Here is a 21,172-nt window from a genome sequence, read left to right on the forward strand (position 1 = left end):
CTAAATTTGTCAGTTGCCTAGCTAGTTCTGTTTTCTCTGGTAATGGAAATGAAACAGATCATGTTGTGATGGAGTTTTTGCGGTTTTTCAGATATGAATGATCAATTTAGACCATTCAAATGACCTGTGTTTTTTAAACATTGAGACAACACTAAACAAATGAGACTGATCAGAATCCAGAGGGTTCCATTTATTTGGTTTGACAAACAGCTCCTGGCATAAAACAGCAAAAATATAGTAATGTCAAAGACATAGCTGATAGCAGAGAGAGAAGTGCGAGATACAAGAGTGGGATTTGAATGTCTCAGGGGCAAATACTTTTGTAATATGGAGAAAATGGCATTAACAACATGAGTAATATAAGAGGTTTTAATGACTAGCCACTACAATGCAGATGGCTTTGAAAATATTTGGAAGCAAGATACAAATATACACATATAGAAGCTTTTGTAAATGTGATATGGAGGGATTTAGCTGCTTTCTTTGCCCAGGGTGTGTTTGTCAAACAAGTATTCGGCCAAGCCATTCTGAGGAGCTCCCATGCGGCGCAGGTTGGTCACCCAGTCTGCAAGCTCTTTGATGGACTTCACCTGCTCGTCCAGGTAGTGCGTCTCAATGAAATCACACAACTGAAACAAAGAGAGAGTTGAATCAAATTAGAGCTGAAACACGCACACTCGCTGAAATCAACTGAAAGAATCGTCTGTTTTTGTTCTTGTTTTCAATTACCTGCTGAAATATTTAAAAATAGACATGAGAAAAGGTTACACATGAGTCGAACTGATGAGGGCTCACAGACACTTTTGTGATGATTCTACTCTGATGTTACTACCAGTTAATGTTGTTTTGCAAAAGTTAAGTTACAGCTCTGCCAAATCCACTGGATTTAAAAGAAACTTGTACTGACTTGATAAAAACGAAAAGTCAAGTTAGCAATTTGCTTAAAAACGACTCAGCTGTACAGTTTTAGACTGTGCAGCTGAGGTGTTTTGTCATATAGGCCACATTAAAGTTTGACAGGTGTTTTCACATCCTGTAAAAAAGGAAAAAAACCTGCGGAACTTGCAGCTAGTTGCTATAAGCAAAACTATTTCTATAGCTCTGAAGTACAGGTGTACACCCAGTGTGTACGTCTTTAGTGCTTGTGCTCGGATCTGATTTTTATTATTTATTTTTAGAAGTGGGATTGGTGTTCTTTGAAACTAAAATCAGATTTGGAAGAGAAAGATGCGTGGTGTAATACTCACATGTGGGTCATTGTGATCAGAGCAGAGCTTGTGCAGGTCCAGCAGTGACTGGTTCACGCTCTTCTCAAGCTGCAGGGCACATTCAAGAGCCTCAACACCACTGCCCCACTCATCCCTCTCTGGCTTCTGCAACACAAAGCAGGTCAGGAAAACAGTGAGACACTTATTAATGAGACCTACGGGGCCAACGGCCCGAGCCAGACAGCAAGCTTCCTGATTATTAAACTACAAAGTGGGTTTGCAGTTTAACGTTTTACTCAAGTGCAGGGGGTTGTGTTTGCATGTCTGAGAAAGATAAGTGGCGCAACACAATCACACCCACTATATCTATTTGGCCTCATGTTGCCCTCCTAACATGGGACATTATGATAAGACAGAACGAGAGATCTCACACCCAGTTATCAAGTTAAGACAGAAATTAAACTACACATTTATTTTCACACACACACTCAATACATCAAATATGAGCTCATACCCTGACATCTTGTAGGAAGATCCTTCCCCCCCTCTGGTTCTGGAGTTTCATGAGCTTTTCAGCGTGCTCACGCTCCTCATGTGACTGATTACGGAAGAACTTAGCAAAGTTGTGCAATGCCTGGTCATCACGGTCAAAGTAGTATGCCTGTGAGGAGGAAAGAGGAGAATGTTGGTGTTTTCCAAACTAGCCATTTCCATTAAGTGAAACAAAAAAAGAAAGTCCTGAAATGTGGCTACGAAATAACACACACATCCACCTAGCTGCCAAGGTCACTACACACAGCTAAAAAAAAACCACATGGGTAGAGTTTAATATACCAAAAATCAGTGATAAAAGAAAAAATATTCCAACAGCTTTCCTCCAACCTAAAATATCATTGTGAAAACAGTGACGAAATAATGTGTTTCTGAATCTTTCAGTCCATTCCAGTACAGAATCACGTGGCTCACAATGACTCTTAGATGTCCTACAGTGACTCTAGAGCACCATGTTGCTTCCATTAAAGAGGTCACACTACTAATACTATTTAAAAAAAGAAATGTTTATTACTCCTTTTTTCATTCGTGACACAGTGTTGGTGATTAAAAACTTTACTGTTCTGCAAATAAAATACAAAACCTTTAAAAACATCTCAACTCAAGAAACATTTATATTTATGTCATTGAAACCTTGTAAATCCTTTCTGGAAATCACTAGAAAGTAGAGAGTAAGTGTACCTTACATTCATAGGGCAAAAAAACCCTTTTACATATACAGCTGTGTGTGGGATCGATAGCAGAAAGATGTGCTTTGTGGGGCACATTTTTAAGCACAGTCAATGAACCGCCTGCCCTTTGTCTGTACATAGAGTAATCTCAAAATGAACTTCAACCTTTGCTTTATTGCTCAGCCAAACAACATTCATTTAAACTCAGTTCAAACACATAATATCAAACTGACACATAAAAACGCACTCAAATTATATCTTATGATGACTTTTATTTATAATGGCAGTAGGCTGCCCGACTATCCTCATCCCACGTGCTTTTTCAACCATCTGCAGGGTGTTGGCACACTGAGCCCATCGAGCACAGCCATTACATACCCACAACAATGTCTGGTTAAACGCTATTAGAATAATTTCTCGATAACAATAACCATCACCAGAGTAACTGGTAAAAAGTTCCCTTTACACTGACCACTTCTACCTGTATTATCATTATGTTCCTCTCTGGGCTTCCTACTCATCTTTGTTCACTCAATCGCTTTTCTACTGCCTGAACACTTCTCTATCCATCTACTGGACTCTCACCATAGACAGGTAGACGTAGGAGGCGTACAGCTCCAGGTTGATCTGCCTGTTGATTGCAGCCTCGCAGTCCTGGTGGAAGTTCTGTCTCACTTGGGAACTCATGGTTCTGAAATACAGAAAACAAAATCCTTACTAGACGAACAAGTACGGCTCATATGTAACATTAGGGAAGGCTAATAAAAAAATAAAAATTAGAACCGAAATGTTTGATTAGTCCATTTGCAGAAAACTTGAGAGAATTATGATGATCAAATAACTGTTTAAGTCCTTTATCAAACAAAATATACTGCTTTACTCTGTGTTACATTGCTGTAAACTGAATATATGTCGGGTTTTGAAATGTTGAAAAAACACAAAGAAAAGAAAAAGAAGAAGATGTCACCTTGGGCTCTGGGAAAATGTGATTAATGATTAATCAATTACATCTAATTAATCAATAATAAAATATTCATTACTTGTTTCCCTAAACTACAAAACCATGCTCTGGTATTGATGCACTATATCACTTATGTAGTTACCATATCCTAGTTTATGTCTTTCATATTACACTGTCAATCACAGTTATTGAAATCTAAACCAGGTATTGCTGTTTTTGAGTTATTTTCAAGTAAGACCCAGTAAATGCTTTGTAAGGTTATTTCAGCAGTCAATACTAGATCATGACACAGCATTTTTAAAATATCACACTACATAATTTTGTGATAGTTAATTAAATGACTAATATCAATATTTTTATCATTTCATTATTGACTAATCTGCTAAATAGTCTCTCCACTAATCGAGTGATCCCCTTGTCTCCAAAACGTCAGAAAGTTGTGAAAAATGTTCATTACAGTTTCATGAGGGCCAAGGTGATGACGACAGATTGCTTCTTTTCATGACTTAGTAAAACTGGGTTTAGCCACGCTTGGTTTTGTTGTGTGACGCAAAATCTTCTCACGGAAGTAACGGTTAATTACTGCCCGAAAACCATTTAGTTTACTGCTTTCTACTCCAAACCTTACATAATGTAACATTTGCGCCAAACATCGCATTAAAGTACGAATTAAGGGGTGTCTATACAACACTTCAGCAAAGTACTGTTTTGTTTAACAGATCCAAGACTGTTGTGAGGCGTACTTGGCACTGGCACAAGAGATTGCGCAGATGCTGAAGAGCCAAATGCGCCAAGGCCACACTCGCGGCGGCGAGGAGATAAATAACCGCAGCACTACTACCAGAGGTTTTACTATGCTGAATACACACCACCCTAAAGCAGTCGTCAGGACTCAGTCAGTGACATGTAAACAAAGATAAATACGAGAAGACATAGGTTTCTTACCAAATATCAGTGGCAGGTCTTCTTTCCTGTGAGGAGGTCGAAAAGCTGTGGCTTGCGTTGTTAGCAAAACAAACAGTTAGCTAGCTGTCAAGCTAAATTTGTTTAGGATAACGGAGCTAGCTGAAGTTTTACTGTTATTAAAATTTGATCTGATGTTGTCGATTGAAATCTGAATGATCAGAGCTATTAGTCCCGTCCTGTGGTGTTTGAAGACAGTTAGAAAGGTTGCCGTTCAAGCACTGTTGAAGCAGGTAACCTTCACTGTCCGCTAACGAGAGGATCAACTGAGCGTCGCAGCTGAACGTCTACACATAAACGTGTGCTACGGACCGTGACGTCACAGCGCGGGCGGGGGTTACGGAGACTGCGCAGTGACTTGAGCCTCCATTCATGTTTTTGTTTTGAGATTTTTCCACAGTGGTGGAAAGTTACCTAGAACATTTACTCTAGAACAGTTTTGTGGTACTTGTGTACATGAGTATTTCTATTTTATTGTACTCTGTACGTCTACTTCAGCAGTGGTGGAAGAAGTACTCAGATCCTTTACTTAAGTAAAAGTACCAAAAAAAGAAAGAAATTACTCCATTACAAGTAAAAGCTCAGCACTGCAGAAAATCAGCCCATGTGACATAATCAAAAATTACATTATTGATACTAGTGATTAAAGGTGTAAGTAGAATTTTACTGTTGTGACTGCTTGGGTTTTTTTTTTTTTAACTACTTTGTACTTAGAATTTTTTGGTTTAGTCCAGTGGTTCAGGCCCCAAAGGCTCACAAGAAAAATCCAAGTCATTATGAATATAAAACAAAGTTTAACTACACAAATTTGGATTCTTTTTTTCAGACTTTTTTGTGAAATATATCAGAGAGTTACCAATGGATAGCTGTTTTGGATAGCTGTCACCAAGTGTCTTGAATAGAACAGCTTACAACTTAGAGCCATCTGAAACAAGGAGCCCCATGTAGCCTAAAATGGAAATACTCAAGTAAAGGACCTCAAAGTTGTACTCACAGTAAATACAGTTCTTGAGTAAATTTTTACATGCCATCTTGACTAGATAAAACATTAAAATGCTGTCAATGACACCTTTTATTTTTTATATTTTAAGTACATTTTGTTGGTGATACTTAGGTTTTACCAACAAAATGTAGGCTTTAGGCTACTTGTAACAGAGAATTTTTACATTGTCTTATCATTATTTCTGTTTTTCTTTCTACATTGTATGTCCTTAATGGACCACCCATCACGATTTAGAAAAACAGGACATGGTGAAGAAAAACAAAAATAATAAGGATTTATCATTTACTTTTCTAATGAACCTACTGAGTCAAAGGTAAGAAATTGACTAAAGTTAAATGAATTAGGCATAGATAGAATGGAGGACTAACAATCTCTAAAGCATACAACACTTTCTGTCCACAGACTCAAGAAACAAAAGAACTCAGACACAGACATACATCTTCTTAGTCAGCTTTGAACACATGACTTGGCCCTGTGATTTTTTTCAGTGACATCAGCAAATTGCAAAAGTCTGAGATTAAGTAACCGTCTTTAGTCACACACCATGTCATGACTAATTGGCTGATTAAGAAATATGAGTTGCGTTGATAAAAGTTCATAGTTGAAGATTATTCCATTGTTGCCCCAGGTTCATCTATTCAAATGACATAACAAGGATCCTGCTTCATCACCTGATTTTACCCCTATGAGGGCCCCGTGCCAAAATTTCATTTTAAGGTGATATTGATACTGTGCTTACATTGTACATGTTCCTAGAGTGTGGGTTTAGTTTCAGAGACAGAGGTGCCAAAAAGTTAGCTAAAATTAAAAAAAAGGAAACATAATTATCTCTATTTGTAACAATAGACATGGCTAACACAGGCTGCAGTACTTTCTGTAAGGCTTGCATGGTCCTCAAGATCCATTTATAACATATGTTCCACTTAGGGCCATAATTGGGTTTACAGCCTGCCAGTGTTAACTTAGGACCAAAGATATTAAGGCATTGTGTTTATTAGAGGACACTGCCTGAGAGCTGCAACAAACATATTTGCCTTAGATAATGTAATCAGGTCTGTAAGAGTACACAGTTAAGTGTGGTTTTAGTAATTCAGTCATACTCTATTAGTACAGACATGTTTTGGAACACTGTCGTAGATCATAACGTTCAGTTTTAGTGGAGAGGCAGTCAGAATAAGACACACTGCACATGGTCCAAAGGTTTAAAATCTGATTAAAGGTCTGTTTCTGCCTTATGTGCAGTTTGGTTGTAGCCCCTCCCCTTCTTCTAAAGTGTGTTGGGGGGGGGGTTTATATAAACTTAACTGTTACAATTGAAATTGGTTTCCTGTGTAATCTATAGATTATTAAGCTGCTGTAAATAATCGACATTCAGGATGTTGACCCTTGAACCTAAATTTAATGAACTGAGCTGAACTGACCTGAGTAAACCTTAGTACCCATGAAGGCTCTTTGCTCTTCATCAGTTTCAGCTGTGTTATTTATCAGTTACGACTGCTGTCAGTAACATTAAGCCACGTTGTGAGAGGGGAGCCTGAATCTCTGACAGCAGTGTCAGAGAGGAGAACGCTGCCCAAGATAAGGACAATACTTGACAACTCTTCACACCCTCTCCTCAATGTGCTGATCAGACACAGGAGCAAGTTCAGCCAGAGACTCATTCCCCCATGTTGCACTACAGAGCAAAATCATTCCTGCCTGTGGCCATCAATCCGTTCAACTCTTCCCTCTGAGAATCGATCAGTCAATTGATTGATCCCTGGACAATTTAAGACAAATTTCACTGTTTACTGTAAAAAGCATGTAAATAATAATAACTATGTATATAATGTTTATTTCTGACAGAGTATTTTTGGTTGTTTGTTTTCTCTCTTTTTACATTTGAATATGGGGGGGGGGTTATATTTTTATTATATTTGTATGTGTGGAATATGTGTATGTGTGGAGCACTGCAACACAACAATTTTCCGCAGGGAATTAATAAAGTATTTCTTATTCCGATTCTGATTTGATTCTGAATAGTAGGATAGCTGTTTTGTAATGAACTATCATATCTGTCCCCATCACAAATCTTAACCTACATGCATTTTAACAGGGTCTTTCCAGGCCAAATTCAATACACTAAATATCATTTATTCATTTTCAAATAGCCTTGTTTATACTGTAAAGGTACAATTCGACTATCTGTTTTTAAATTTAAGAATATGAGATGCATATAAAACCGTTTTGCCTGGGACTAACTACTGATGTGTGTTTGTGTTGTTCAGGAACAGCAACAATAAAATATCCTCTCCTTCTCATTTTACGTCAGAGCCCTATTCCATTATGGAGATCACTTTCAAGCCAACACGAATTTGATCCTGAGTGTTGATACTGAAACTGAATTATTATATTATTTTTATCCACAAACCCTAGCTGTGCCGTTTCTCATTCAAAGTGAATGTGCACTTTATATGTGTCTGACGTAATTTATCGCATGGTAATGGACTCACTGCAGCGGACGCAGGAATGACTACGTGCCGCTGCAGGCGTGCAGACCACCTGCACCCGTTGGCTGTTTTTTTTTTTTCATTTTAAAATATGGCAGTAAATGAAATTGTACTGGTATGGACAAGCTGGTTTAGGGATCCACGTCTATCTTCACCGATAATTGAGAATGTTTTAGTGTCCAACATGAGGGATATAAGGATCCGTTGCCTCCTGTGCACCAAGAGAAATTCAATAGCGCCATCTCTTGGCCAAATGGCTCAATTACATCATCCAGGAACCACTACCTGGCTGCAAGTTTGACGGTTGCTCTGGTATCCTACAGCATTAGTTTTCACATCGAAGACCCGGAAACTGACACAAATTAAACCATGGACCCCTATTTGATACGGTTTTGTCCCTGGGTGTCCCATCTCATAAGGTTTTTAGCTTTCACACGTTTTATTAGCGTTTGAAACCCATGATCATAGATTCTGTCATTGTCTTACTCAAGGATGGAATTACAGAGAAAATAAAATTATTCCCCGTTTACTGGGAACCCTGAGTAACAACTTCCTCCTGTGGGTCCGAGATCCCACCTTGAGACCCACTGTCCTACACACAATTAGAACTGGAGACTAACACTGTCAACCCACGTCACATATTGACACTGGACCTCTGAAACTGATCAACTATGAATTTTGTTTCTGTGGCAGCTCATAACCAAGTTTGAACATGCATAAACTAGTCAAATGCATTTTCAACTTTCATTTAATAAAAATCTTACAATGTTTGCATTACTATAAACTGTGTCAAACACCATTTTAATATCCTACTGAATACCAATAAGATTTGGTTTACTTAGTTTCTGTAGTAAAATAAGACATTTGAACAGTTGAGTTTTTTTTTTTTATTTTTTATAAACTTTATTTATCTTTTGAAAAGATTTAGTCGAACAGGCCGAATCCCATGTCGTCATCGGACTCCTCAGACTCTTCTTTCTTCTCTTCCTTCTTCTCCTCAGCTGCGAAACAAAAAGCACAATATTATTTTATGCTATAATCAGCAAAGCACATTTAGGTACTACACCTGTGAGGTGACCAAGGTAATTCACGCAATCTTTAGAAAACATTTATCAGTCATTATTGGGTTTACAAGACAAACTTGTTAATGTGAAGTCACTGTTACTCTTCCCTATGAATATGCAAATTATGACACCAATTTTTTTCCTCTCAAAATTACCATACTAAAAACCTTAATTATGTAGTTTTTGAAACATTTAACTCTGAAAAAGCAACTTATGATGACTAATTTAATTTCACGTAATTATCTTAGCATATAAAGTGAGGGTGATGGTACTGTGTGCCAAGTGTCACTGATGCGGACAAACAAGGTGCTAAGCTGCAATGCTCACCTGCAGCAGGGGCTGCAGCTCCGCCTGAGCCAGCAGCCGCAGAGCTGGCAACGGCTGCAACGGCACCGCCTGCTGGCATGCTGGCCAGCTTACTGTAACCTGTGGAGACAAGAGTTGGCAGACATCAAGCACAAGTGATAACACTGACACTCAGCAGCCAGAAACAAGATAGAGGTCAGAAACTGTATATGGATATCTGGCAATTTAGCTGTAGTAATACTAGCACAAACATCGTCTTTCCTGGTCGATAATACTGACTTATTATACAGTTTTAGCCAACTGAACACTGCCTCTGTCTGCTTGGCCATCACATACTGAATTTTTCATCAACGGCTGATATCAACCAAAGTTTGAAGTAAATATCTTTAAGAAAGCACCATTAGTCATATTCATGACATTGCCACAGATACAAAAAGGTACAGTAACAAAACATGTGATAAGGCATCCTGAAATCTGGTAAACTGATCCCTGGAAACTGCATTTCTTGGGTCTACAGTGAAATGTGAAATGATCATTCAGTGCTCAGTCACTTGTATTTAGGATTCAACTCCTGCCTGCCCCCTCCCTTGAATTGTCAGATCAGATCTACTAACAAAACAAAACTATAAAAAACTAAAAAATCAGCACACAGGCACAACACACTGACAAATGGCCCAGAGGTAAACTCACCTGTGGTGATCACCTCATTCACATTCTTGCCCTTGAGCTCAGCAATGACCTGTGGAGAAAGATCAAATTAGATGGGTATCACAAAGGGAAAGACCAGTTGCTGGTAAAACTGCAGCGACAACACCTGAAAACAGTGAAAAGCAGACTGCTTTGTACCTTGTCCAGGCGTGTGTCGTCGGCCTCAATGCCAACACTCTCCAGGATCTTCTTGATGTCCTTGGCCTCAGGGTTTTCATTGCCACCCAGGGCAGAAAGCAGGTAAGCAGCAACGTAACGCATCCTGAATAACAATAGGAAGGTTCAAACTAAGCAGATGTGATAGCAGACAATTCAAATTTGATCAATTTCTCCTACTCTTAACATATTTACACTTCTCAAATGAACACAGAAAAAACATTAAAACCATAAATGTGGTACTTTATGTACATCTAGGCACTGTCATGTAAATATCAGTCTAAACATTTGTTGTTGCCAGCTGCCAACTTGTTTCTACCTTCCTTGCTGATTACTTGTAGTTTCTGAAATAATCTTAGGCTGTTTCAGAGCTAACCAAATATCTTAACTGAGGACTCAAGCCTGGTGTCTGAAGGAAAAACTTTCACCTTTCATTTTTTGCCGGCTCTTAACCGATTTTAAGACACATTTATGATTTGTTTAGGATTAATCCCTTGCACTTTCAGAAATAATCTTACTCTGCTCATATGTGGGGGAAAAACATTTTTTTTTGGCTGTGCTTCTTAAAGCTTAATTGGCCCATTTTATTGTGATTTGAACAGCACAGAATAGTTTAATGTCTTAATATTAAACAGCATAATCATCCAAGTCGCCATTACACAACAGACAAACTGTATTGTCGTCAAGCTTTCGCATAACAAAGTGTCACCATAAATATTAAACATTTTGATGGTAAGACGATTTTGACTAATGAGCAATTGGTATGTCTGTAACAGTCAAGTGCCGATTTTCTCGTTGTACAAGCAGCATCTTTTGAGTGTGAATCTTATCAACCGTTTGGCTCAATGCCTCTTGTTAAATTAATTTACATGTACTTGGAACAAACCGTTTAAAACGTGACAACAGAAACAATACAGCTGCAGTTTTTACACCCATGTGGCGGCGTGTGCTTGGTGCCGTTAACATTAGCGTGGCTAGCTGCTGCGACGCTGCCGTGTGTAAAAGGCATAAATACTGCCAAGATGCCGCTGGTTCAGGTTTTTGAGATACAAAGGCATGAAGTTTACTTATTTCTGGAGATACCATGCTTATTTTTTCGGTGATTAGTGTGTTAATTACGTTATAAAAAGACACTCACTTGAGCTAGAAAGGCGAACGCGTGTTCACTCCGACGTTAGCGCGGACAGAAAGGAAGAAACGTCAGTGGGTGGAAACGGAAGAAACCTCGTTTCTTCTTCTTCTTCTGCTTCATCAATGAAAATAGCAACAGAAAGCGAAAGCGACACCTACTGTCCATATACCGAGCGTGCAATTTACAACATTTTATAGTAGAAACTGCAGGTTCACCACACCTGGACCCCGTGCTTTACCAATCCAGGCTAACATGCTGAGATCAGGATTAAATAATCCTGTGAATCCCTTCACAGCAGATTCAGTTTTTACATAAGTCTCTTGCATTTTTACTGGTATAATTTTGTTCTACATTTTACCCCATGGTGTTTTCTCTGTCACCAGTGCACCAGAAAAAAGCAGTTAAATGTATGAAATATTTGAATGGCTTCACTATTTATTTCATGATCTTCTAAAATAAATAGTGATAGGATTTTGTTGGGTGTACTTGAAGTACCTGGGCTGTTAATTTCACCATATTCAGGCCTTTTAATTTTCGTGTAATATTTTTATTTGTAACTACATTATGGTGCAGAATTTCTGTATTACTTTTTTTCTGTGTCCTTTCTCTTCCATGTATGAAATTGTTGTTATTTTTTACAACAGAGTAAAAAAAATCCAATGTACATCACAACCACTGTCCTATAATATTTTCTTTTTTAAATTAGGACCATGACTCATTCAGGCTACTTTAGTCAGCTTTCAGCTTTCTGTCATTTCCCCCATATTGCGTCTGATCATTTAGGTCTTTACATGTTGTCCTGTCATCCTAGAAATTAAGGTTTAACACATCACAGAATGTAATTTAGAATTCATTCACATGCTTTTGCAACTCTGCACAATTCACTCACCTCTCAGTAATGCCAGCATCGTTTGATCTATAAATGTTCTCCTCTGACTTGTCAAATGTGTGTATGTGTGTTATACAGTATATGAACATGAATCAATTCCTTATTCGCTCCTTCTGGTGATTTGGCCCCTGATCCAGTTGGCCTCCTGCTTCATCCTCAAGCCCTGGTGCGGCTGCTGTGTTTGCTCCTGGGTGTGATTGATTTCAGTTGCCAGAAAAGACAAAGTGAACCATCCACATGAGACTCAGCAATGGAAAGGGTCCACACCACAAGAAACCAGCAGCTGTGCTCTGGTCTCAAGCTGTAGTGTGAACAACCAGCTCTAATGAATCGCTGTCACATGCACAGTTTGGTTCCAGGCAACCAGCCCCGATCTACCACTGAGCTCCAGTTACAGAGCTCCTCTCATCTATAGTATGTTGGGATGCATCTGGGTGAAACTACATTTTAAACATAACTATATCCAGAGTGGAGTTCATGGTAAATATAGCATAAAAACCTTTGCTCTTTTGGTTGTAAAAACTGAATTTTTCATTAGTAGGAAACCATTGCATTATACTGCCAGGTGTTCCCATCGTTTTGTCCATCTCTGTATATTTGAATGTCTCCACTTATTCCTGGCATGTGGTTTTTGACCAAGAAATTGCAGGTTTTTGAGAAAAATTAGAACTTGTATTGAAACTGTTGCGGCAAGTTGCTCTTAACAAGTTTCTATATTAGTTTGTAATCAGTATTCAGTAATGTAGCAGAGACGCAGAGCATTGAGAAACAATTCATTGGAAAACCTGCTGCAGTACACAAACGTAGACATCAGCATGGCGCATTCATCAGAAAATAACAAACTGTCTCAATAGCTGAGTGATGAAGTTTATTCTGGGTTCATTCTTCCAACAGTATTTGACAGCAAAAATGTTTCCGTCTACATCAAAAAAGGACAAAAGGAGCTCTTACTGTGTGTCGCGTGCATGCTCTAAATTTTTATAAAACATCTGGTATATGCCTGTAAGTCGTTTGATTGATGAGACATGCCAGTGAACATCTTATTGTTTGATTATAAATGGATGTGATCAGGCGTGTCCTCTCATGACCCTTTCACTGCTTTCAGTGGTTGCTCTTGATCTTACTGAGCTGAAACATAAAATAAATGCTGTGTGTGTAAAAGATTGTCAAGAAGAACCCCAAAAATTCATAATTTTAAGCACTGTTTATTGAGCCTCCAGTCCAATTATTATTATGTTCTACATCATAACATTTTACATTCCACATTAATGTAACACAGTAAATTAGTTAACAAACAAGAGAACACAAAATAACACGAAACAGTCTACAAGTAATAATCCTAAACAAGCACCGACTAAAACTTTTCAAAGCATTATCAAAATTTTCACAAATGTTGCAAGTTTGGTCTTGGTACTCAAAAGAAAGGTAAAATCAGTTCAGATCTCAGAAAAGAAGCACTGATGTAGGACGGTTCCTCTCTTTAGTCTGTAAGTTCGTACACTCACAAGATCTAACCAGCCATTCTACATCGGTGCTTCATTTCAGAGAGGCTCCACTGATATGGCCGTGGTACACAGTCAAAATGGAAGTACCAATCATTCCTGGTATTTATTTTTAGGAAAACCACTTATAAAAATTGAGAAAAATATCAAAAGAAAAGTATTATAAAAAATACTCTATTGGCCATTCCAATATGTAGACAAGGAAAACGGGTATAAAGTTGAAAACTACTTCACAAAATTTTGCAACTAACTCAGACAATGGTCAGTGACATTCAGTGGAGAGTGCGACTGTGCAATATCAATACCAAGTCTCATTACATTTTTTCCTGATTTACTATACATGTGTGTAGATGTGTGAGTAGTGAAGCTAGATACCTAATGTTGGATAAAACTACAATCAAGGGACAAACTATACATTATATTAAGACATTTCAACTTTTATGTACACCCCGGACTCCTCCGCTAAATTTTATTCCTCAAAACAAAAGTTTGCTCAAAAGTAGCCTGTGGAATGGTTTTACTACTAACCACACTTTCACATAAGCCTATTCATCTACATGCATCCCGACAATCATTAATTAGATAGCAAGGCTAATATCACATGGAAATCTTCACTGTTAACTTGATGGTGATCAATATGAGATGACAAACATTGTAAGTGTCTCATAACATTATGTGACTCCAATGTGTGCAGCGGGTCCCAACATTTTTGAACAAGTCATATTACGTTACACATTTGTCCACACAGCTTTCAAGTAGGAATTTTCAATAACATTCTGTAGTAAAAGGACAAATATTTTGCACCAATACAGGAGATTTTCAAAGGTTTTAAAAGTCCTTGCATAGATAGTTGATTTGCATTCAGTTCTTGCAGTACTGTGTGTATGTTTTATTTTATATTTTGTCCCAAAATTCAGCATTTTTCATTAGAAGTAATGGATTAAAAGGGAGCACACCTACTAAATACACCTGGGGTATGTGCTCATCAATATTAAAGTAACATACAATTCAATAGAAGTTAACGACGCCTTTCACTGATTTGAGTCAAGATAGTCCTGCAGCTAAACCTGACATTTAAAGGAACAGCAGACTTTGAGTTGACACGGAGGGTAATGATGGACATGTGTAGAGACTGCGACAAACAAAAGTAAGATGCCAAAAAGCAACTTGTTTGCAAACTAAAATTTTAGTTCCAATTATTAAATAAAAATGATCACAGCATCACTGACTGCTGCTTGTGGAAAAAAATCATCAATCATCCCCTGATCTTGCACTGATAATGATATTTTTAGCACTTGGTGATGCATTTCAGTGTATTTAGTGATGTAATCTTTTTTTTTTTTTTTTTTTTTTTTTAAAAGGACAAATTTCAAGATCACACAAACATACAAGCACATTTTGGAGAAAATAATAAACATTTTTAAATGCCAAAAAGTATTTCTGCACTTCATTACTTTTGAATGAGCTATTTACAGTTTGTTGGAGCAACTGCTGTCATAAGCGTTTACCCTTATTGAACCTTATTTTAAGAGACGGTGGATAAAATATCAAAAACACCAAATGAAAAGAGGGAGAAAAAGCCTTGGAGTGACTACATCACAAAAGCAGCTACACAACCAAACAGAAACTGGATATCCACTCAACACTACACTGCAAAAATAAATTAATTTCTGAATAACAGTTCAGCAAACAGTTCAGGACATGTATGACACCATTCAAAAAGACAACGAAGCTGTAGGTAAAGTTCGTACACTCTCGTGTTTCTGTTACTTTACCCACCATCCATTTAATCTCTACATCAGTTAGATAAATAATAACTATCTTCATCGTTACCACCTTCCTGTCTCAAATATGTGATGGGTTGATCCTGAGACTGGAGAATGGTATGGCTTATGTAGCCAAAGCCTAGTTTATGGTATGCTATATGCTATGTACAGGATATTGCATCTACCATGGAAACAAAACATTTCTGTGAATAAATCTCTGATTAAATTTGCTCTGGGGATAGTTTGCTGTCCCACACACTGAAAGACTAAATGGGGGGGGGGGGGGTACTAACAGACAACCATTACATTGAAATTGTTGATGGAAAGGCAAAAAAATCTTGAATACTCACTTTTATTGTTTTCTACTCAATAATAGGTATTTTAAAGAAAACCATGACATGCTGACTTGTTTGATTGACATGTTTCATGTAGGATTAAGGTTGGGATTTGGACTTATCAATTAAGATTCCACATCATAAGATGCTTTCTCATGATACGAGGAATATCAGTATGATAGCTAAAGCTAAACATGCATTCTGCACACACTAATAAAGCCTTGTTGGTAAATGTTGTATATGTAAACATGGGAGGAAAGCCTACAAATACAGTATATTGAGGGTTACTGAAATTGGTTTGACAGTGGCCTGCTTAAAACCGAAAATCAAAACTGCCAATGACTGGTAGTATTCAGTAATAACATTACATAACATGTTCATTCTTATTTTAACATGATGTGCAGTTTCTATATTAAATACATACATGGGTGCCACTGACATTTTGGCTTTAATGGAGCAAAGACGACCGTTAGTAATAATAAAAGAAAAATGACAAAAATGTCTAGGTACTGTATGGCAATAAATATGTAGTAACACACAGGAAGGAAAATGTTCCAACTTATTGCTCTGCTAAATTATTGAAATATATGGGCTTTCTATTATATTTTGAATGTTAATCCTTATCCCAGCCGTGGTATTTTGTGTACAATTAACCTTTTAGAGATCTCTATGACACCAGGATATAAAAGTTCAAAAGTAGTTGATGGTTCATTTAAGACACACTTTTTGTTTTGAGTAAGATTCGGAGTAACAAAATGTTAAAAACAGACAGAAAAATAGACATGAATGATATGCCAATGCAACAGATTCACGACATGACGCCCTAAACACTGTGTAGCCTTGGTGAATATGTATTGGCCATATACAGAATGTGTGATATCAACATATGCCTTTTCATTCATCAAAACAATGATGAACGCTCACATTAGGTATTACTGTGACATAAAGAGATTGCTAGATATTATGAATGTCTTACATTGCTTTGTACTGTCACTAAATGATGCAAACAATACCAAAAAGCAGTTTCTAGCGAAGATTAAAGACAAATGTTGTTGAATCGACTTCTCATTAAGTACTCTACGTGGCTAAAGAAAAATATGACATTTAGTGAATTCCTGCTTTATATCAATACAAATGAACCAGACAGGTTTCATCTCGTGTCATGCTGACTGCAGAGTTCATGCTTGTGAAGTTTTATTACTTTGATAAAAGTAAAAATGTGCGTCTGCGTAGTGGCAGGAATTTAGTTCATGAGTTTCTGAGACCCCATTACATCACTTACAGTACCTGCTGGGCTTTTTATAGTGTGGTGTGACATTAGAGAACTTAGAGGGTAAGCCCAGAGAAAAACCTTAAAGATAATATATCGTATTCAACTTGAAGTGTCCTTTCAGTGGTTTCCCTTATTAACAGACGTATAACTAAGTCTTTTCTGCAAATTCAAACAGTCATCATCTCCTCTAAATTAAATGATTTTGAGAGTAACAGTTGTAAAGCATGTACTAATTCCTGCCACAAGCGTTAATTACCTGACCATTAAAAAGAAAAAAAGAACGACACAGTACATAGGATGAACGTGTTTGCCCTGAGGCACTTGGTAGTGGCTGTGATAAAAGAATTAAAAACACTACCTTTCCAGTCAAAAGAGCTCTGTAGTTGATCTCAAAAGTTCTCAAAGTTGCATTCAAATTGTCAATTCAAAAATAATGCACACGTGTGAGATACCACCTACACTGACAATCATAATCATTCTAGTGTTCGTCTAGAGTCGTAGTGTCTAGTACAGTAACAATGGTGAATATTAAAAATGCTACAGAGAGGGATAGAAGCACAATATACAGTATGTGTGAGTGGCAACTAAAACCAAACTTGGGTATGTTTGTTATGTTTTTTTGGGGCAGGGAGATAAGAAAGAGACCGGCACAGATGGCCAGAAGGCTAGAGGAGGAGAAACATGGGAGTTGGGCATCAACATGGAAAAATCCTACTGGGGATAGTTATTCTGTTGCCGGCGCTTCGCTGACCTCATTTTCTCAAAGCGTGACTCCATTTCCTCAAGGACTTTAGGGGTGTACCTTACTACTAGCTTCACTGTGCCCTGAGCTGCTTTGAGGAGTTCCACAGCTTTCTCATGGTGCTCACCTTCAACACTCTGGGGCAAAAACAAGCAAAACAGAAATGTACTGTAAGATTTTATCACAGATGTATGACCACTGTTGTAAAGTTTTATTATAAGTTTATAATCAAAAAGCAATATACTCTTAAGCTCAAGATCTGCACGATATGTAGTAACTTGAAACAATGACCTCAGGATTTTACAAGTACTGGAGTGAACATAGTTTAAACATAAACCTGGTTCAACTTATCATAGAAAAAGACTTGTGTGGACATTTTTAATGAAAACAAACTAAGCAACAAAGTCAATTAGATGATTGTCTTTGGCTGATCTTGAGTATTTAACTACCTAAGCAGAGCAGCAACCACAACTGCTGAATGCTGTAGCTAATGTGAAAGAGCATTTAAGGTACTCTTTCTTTTGTAGACAAACTATTTTACATTTATATTCACTATTTCTCATATTCACTATTTCTGTGCATATCCTCGAGGCCAAATAAATATGTTGTATGCACCTGATCCACCTAAGCAGACTAGTATTGGAAGTGATACAGATCCAATGAAACGGATCAGAGAATGAAATTTCTGTCAAGCTAAAGCTCAAATGTAACATCTGTGGAGTATGTCGTGATGCGGTGAATTCAACGTACCACTCCATTAACAGAGAGAAGCTGGTCGCCTCTCTTCAGGCCTCCGTGACGGTCAGCGATGCCTCCTGGGATTATCCGTGAGATGTAAATAGGTGAGTTTTGTTCCTTTCCACCCATTATGTTGAAACCCAAGCCTTCTTCTGTCTTGGGCAGTTCCACAACACGTGGATGTGAATGTCCCTCACTTGCTGCAAAAGCTGCCACAGTGGCCTACAAATTAACAAATGGTGGTATTAAAAACCTTTGTGAATATACTGTATTTACCACACTACACACAATGTGACGTGTTCAACTGGAGCACCTTTAAGAAACAAATAGTTTGAAATTAAGATAAGAAAAAGGTGTGCAAATGCTTGTTTATTAAAATGGTATTTGACTTGGGTCTACCTTAGCTGTGGCGTTGGCCCTGACCTCAGGACTGCTGTTGATGTCCACTGTTTCATACACATGTTCATACACCTGAAGAGACATTGTTGGACAATATTTCATCACATCCCAGCAACATCTGTCCACAAAACTCCAAAAACTGAAGAAAAAGTAATCAAACCAAACTCAAGTTTTTAAACACTTAAATTTAACATCAGAAGAGGAGAAATGAACTAATGCCATCTCTAATGCCATAATGAAATGTTTTAAGAATAACACAAAGACTCAGTGTCTCACTTCTCTGACAGCATTACAGAATTCACTCTGTAAGACCCTCTGCAGCGCCTGCAGCTTCTGGGGAGGCACTTCCCCCGTCCTCTGGAGCTTATCAAGCAGCTCAATAGCCCGGTTAATATCTGTCAACAAAAAACACATATGTCTCCATCAAAGTTTTCACTAATTTCTGCAAATGGAGATGTTCACACTGGAAACAACTGCTGCCTGTGTGAATGTCAGTACTCAGTCTGCCCCAATATAAAACCAAGAAACTATGACTAAGCTATCAAATGTTTGGTGTTATCACTTAATAAATGTCTAAAATTATTTCCTAATTATTAAAACCAGAATAAATTTGCTGTCAATTAACATGTCTTTGATTAGTTTGAAACTGAATTTACCTCGACTTGAACTACATATGTTCCAGTTATAAATGCTTGTCTCTGTGGGGAAGCTCATCTTGGCTTACAGCACTGTTTAATACCCATAAATAAACATTGTTATTAATCTACATAACTCAATATGGCTATCCTAAATATATCAGGCTTAAGAACAAAATGATACACTAAATGATATGCTGCAACTTCATTAAGCAAATTTTATAGCCGGCATATCATTAACGCCTTGTTTTACAAATAAGTACACCACAGAGGGGATGGGGCAAACATTATCAAAGGCTCTGTAAAATTAATAAGCCATATACACTCAGTATGCTGTTCAATTTTTGCATTTAAAGTTTATTTTTGTTGTGTTGAAACTGTAATAAGAAAGAAAAGTCATTGTTCATTCAATCTGTGAATTGTTACTGTGATTAACTTCCTGCAACATATCAGTAACTCCAACAGCGAATTGACTGTTTCACATACATGTATTTATGCTTTTCTGCAGGCTAAATAAATGTTACATGTGTGGGGTGTTTGTCGAAATTAAAATCGGGCTTTTCTGTACTGTCTAACCACAGTATGTTAGCAGACACAGCGGCAGCTAATGCTAAAGGGAAAACTGAGGTTGAAAAAATTATGCAATATAAATATTTCCTCTTGTGCATCCTCGCTGCTAATGATGACGAAGCTAGAATAACAAAGTGTATAAATCTTATTTTTTGATGCTGCTATCATGAATTGAACCTTTAGCAAACCAGCTCGGTTAACTGATCACTCTCTGTTGTCACTAATATTAGCTAGCTAGCTGGTACAAAAAGTACAACAATGAAGGTGTAAAAGCTGATGTTACTTAAGCTCGGCGTCAAAAAATACACACAATAAAACAAAGCCATAAACATTATTTACTACCCGCAAGACATCGTCAACGTAACGTTACTCGACTAAAGAAGAATCTATACAATCCAAAACAATCACCAGCTGTATTCAGCTAATGCTAGCAAGCTAGGATAACATGTCCCTGGTGGCACAACAAATATTTCTAAGCTAACGCTAGCTAGCCAATTAACTTTACCTCTTTCCAACCGCACAGGCTCCCCAAGCGATGCCATTCTTGTAATGAGTTACTGTTTGATGTTAGATGGATATTGCGTTAACCAATAGATATGGAAAACTAAATTTGGTAATCCTGGCTAACGTTACGTGCGCTTAACTCAAGCGATAAATCAGATTAGCCAAGTTAGCCGGCTAGGCTAGCTGCCAGTGTCATGGTGCGTTCATGTACTCCACGTAAAATGGTTAAAGCCTCCGAACTCAGCATGTTATTTTCTCTTGGTGCTGGATGCCCGTGAGCCAACACCGAAGGCATCTTCCCTAACTACTTTGAATCAGCCAATGTTTTAAATTGTTTTCTCGGAATAATTCCAAAAATAAAATCTAAACCAAATCAACTAATTCAGAAGTAATTAACTATTTATCCAATACCTAATTTATTTGTGCATATATCACAATTTCATATATAATACATGTCACTATATCACAGTATCACCCATGGCCTATTAGAAAGTTATTTCTATTCTTGAGCATCATTCCTTCTTACACCTATAGTGCCTTTGTGCATATAATTTCTGGACTTCATTCCCACTCTAAACGTTATATACTGCTGTGACTCAGGTTTAA

General features: G+C 37.6%; 3 protein-coding genes across 3 annotated transcripts; all 3 read right to left on the reverse strand.

Annotated features, from left to right (window-relative positions):
* Nucleotides 1-169: 169 nt before the first annotated feature.
* fth1a (ferritin, heavy polypeptide 1a) lies at nucleotides 170-4,626 on the reverse strand. The gene is made up of 5 exons (XM_056371298.1): nucleotides 4,338-4,626; nucleotides 3,017-3,122; nucleotides 1,723-1,869; nucleotides 1,248-1,373; nucleotides 170-629 (listed from the first exon to the last, which is right to left on the reverse strand). Exons 2-5 carry the CDS (start codon nucleotides 3,116-3,118, stop codon nucleotides 471-473), a joined length of 534 nt encoding a protein of 177 aa, XP_056227273.1. The 5' UTR covers nucleotides 3,119-3,122; nucleotides 4,338-4,626; the 3' UTR covers nucleotides 170-470.
* Nucleotides 4,627-8,724: 4,098 nt separating this feature from the next.
* rplp2l (ribosomal protein, large P2, like) lies at nucleotides 8,725-11,326 on the reverse strand. The gene is made up of 5 exons (XM_056378429.1): nucleotides 11,220-11,326; nucleotides 10,064-10,187; nucleotides 9,908-9,956; nucleotides 9,239-9,337; nucleotides 8,725-8,848 (listed from the first exon to the last, which is right to left on the reverse strand). The coding sequence occupies exons 2-5, from the start codon at nucleotides 10,184-10,186 to the stop codon at nucleotides 8,772-8,774; spliced, it is 348 nt and encodes a 115-aa protein (XP_056234404.1). The 5' UTR covers nucleotide 10,187; nucleotides 11,220-11,326; the 3' UTR covers nucleotides 8,725-8,771.
* Nucleotides 11,327-13,291: 1,965 nt separating this feature from the next.
* lin7c (lin-7 homolog C (C. elegans)) lies at nucleotides 13,292-20,763 on the reverse strand. Its single transcript, XM_056376570.1, has 5 exons — nucleotides 20,568-20,763; nucleotides 19,134-19,252; nucleotides 18,858-18,929; nucleotides 18,471-18,680; nucleotides 13,292-17,857 (listed from the first exon to the last, which is right to left on the reverse strand). Exons 1-5 carry the CDS (start codon nucleotides 20,602-20,604, stop codon nucleotides 17,690-17,692), a joined length of 606 nt encoding a protein of 201 aa, XP_056232545.1. The 5' UTR covers nucleotides 20,605-20,763; the 3' UTR covers nucleotides 13,292-17,689.
* Between the last annotated feature and the right edge of the window lie 409 nt (nucleotides 20,764-21,172).

This window comes from Seriola aureovittata, chromosome 1 (assembly GCF_021018895.1).
Source record: "Seriola aureovittata isolate HTS-2021-v1 ecotype China chromosome 1, ASM2101889v1, whole genome shotgun sequence".
Lineage (NCBI taxonomy): Eukaryota > Metazoa > Chordata > Actinopteri > Carangiformes > Carangidae > Seriola > Seriola aureovittata.

What these genes read in the sequence shown, in the direction of transcription:
- fth1a (XM_056371298.1), bottom strand. Translation starts at nt 3,118, where the DNA reads ATGAGTTCCCAAGTGAGACAGAACTTCCACCAGGACTGCGAGGCTGCA. An exon ending in CCTACGTCTACCTGTCTATG is followed by an intron (nt 1,870 to 3,016) that starts GTGAGAGTCCAG and finishes TCCTCCTCACAG; the next exon opens with GCATACTACTTTGACCGTGA. An exon ending in TCTTCCTACAAGATGTCAGG is followed by an intron (nt 1,374 to 1,722) that starts GTATGAGCTCAT and finishes TTTGTGTTGCAG; the next exon opens with AAGCCAGAGAGGGATGAGTG.
- rplp2l (XM_056378429.1), bottom strand. Translation starts at nt 10,186, where the DNA reads ATGCGTTACGTTGCTGCTTACCTGCTTTCTGCCCTGGGTGGCAATGAA. An exon ending in ACGACACACGCCTGGACAAG is followed by an intron (nt 9,957 to 10,063) that starts GTACAAAGCAGT and finishes CTTTCTCCACAG; the next exon opens with GTCATTGCTGAGCTCAAGGG. An exon ending in GAATGAGGTGATCACCACAG is followed by an intron (nt 9,338 to 9,907) that starts GTGAGTTTACCT and finishes TTGTCTCCACAG; the next exon opens with GTTACAGTAAGCTGGCCAGC.
- lin7c (XM_056376570.1), bottom strand. Translation starts at nt 20,604, where the DNA reads ATGGCATCGCTTGGGGAGCCTGTGCGGTTGGAAAGAG. An exon ending in GCCTGTGCGGTTGGAAAGAG is followed by an intron (nt 19,253 to 20,567) that starts GTAAAGTTAATT and finishes TTTTGTTGACAG; the next exon opens with ATATTAACCGGGCTATTGAG. An exon ending in GGGCCAACGCCACAGCTAAG is followed by an intron (nt 18,681 to 18,857) that starts GTAGACCCAAGT and finishes GTTAATTTGTAG; the next exon opens with GCCACTGTGGCAGCTTTTGC.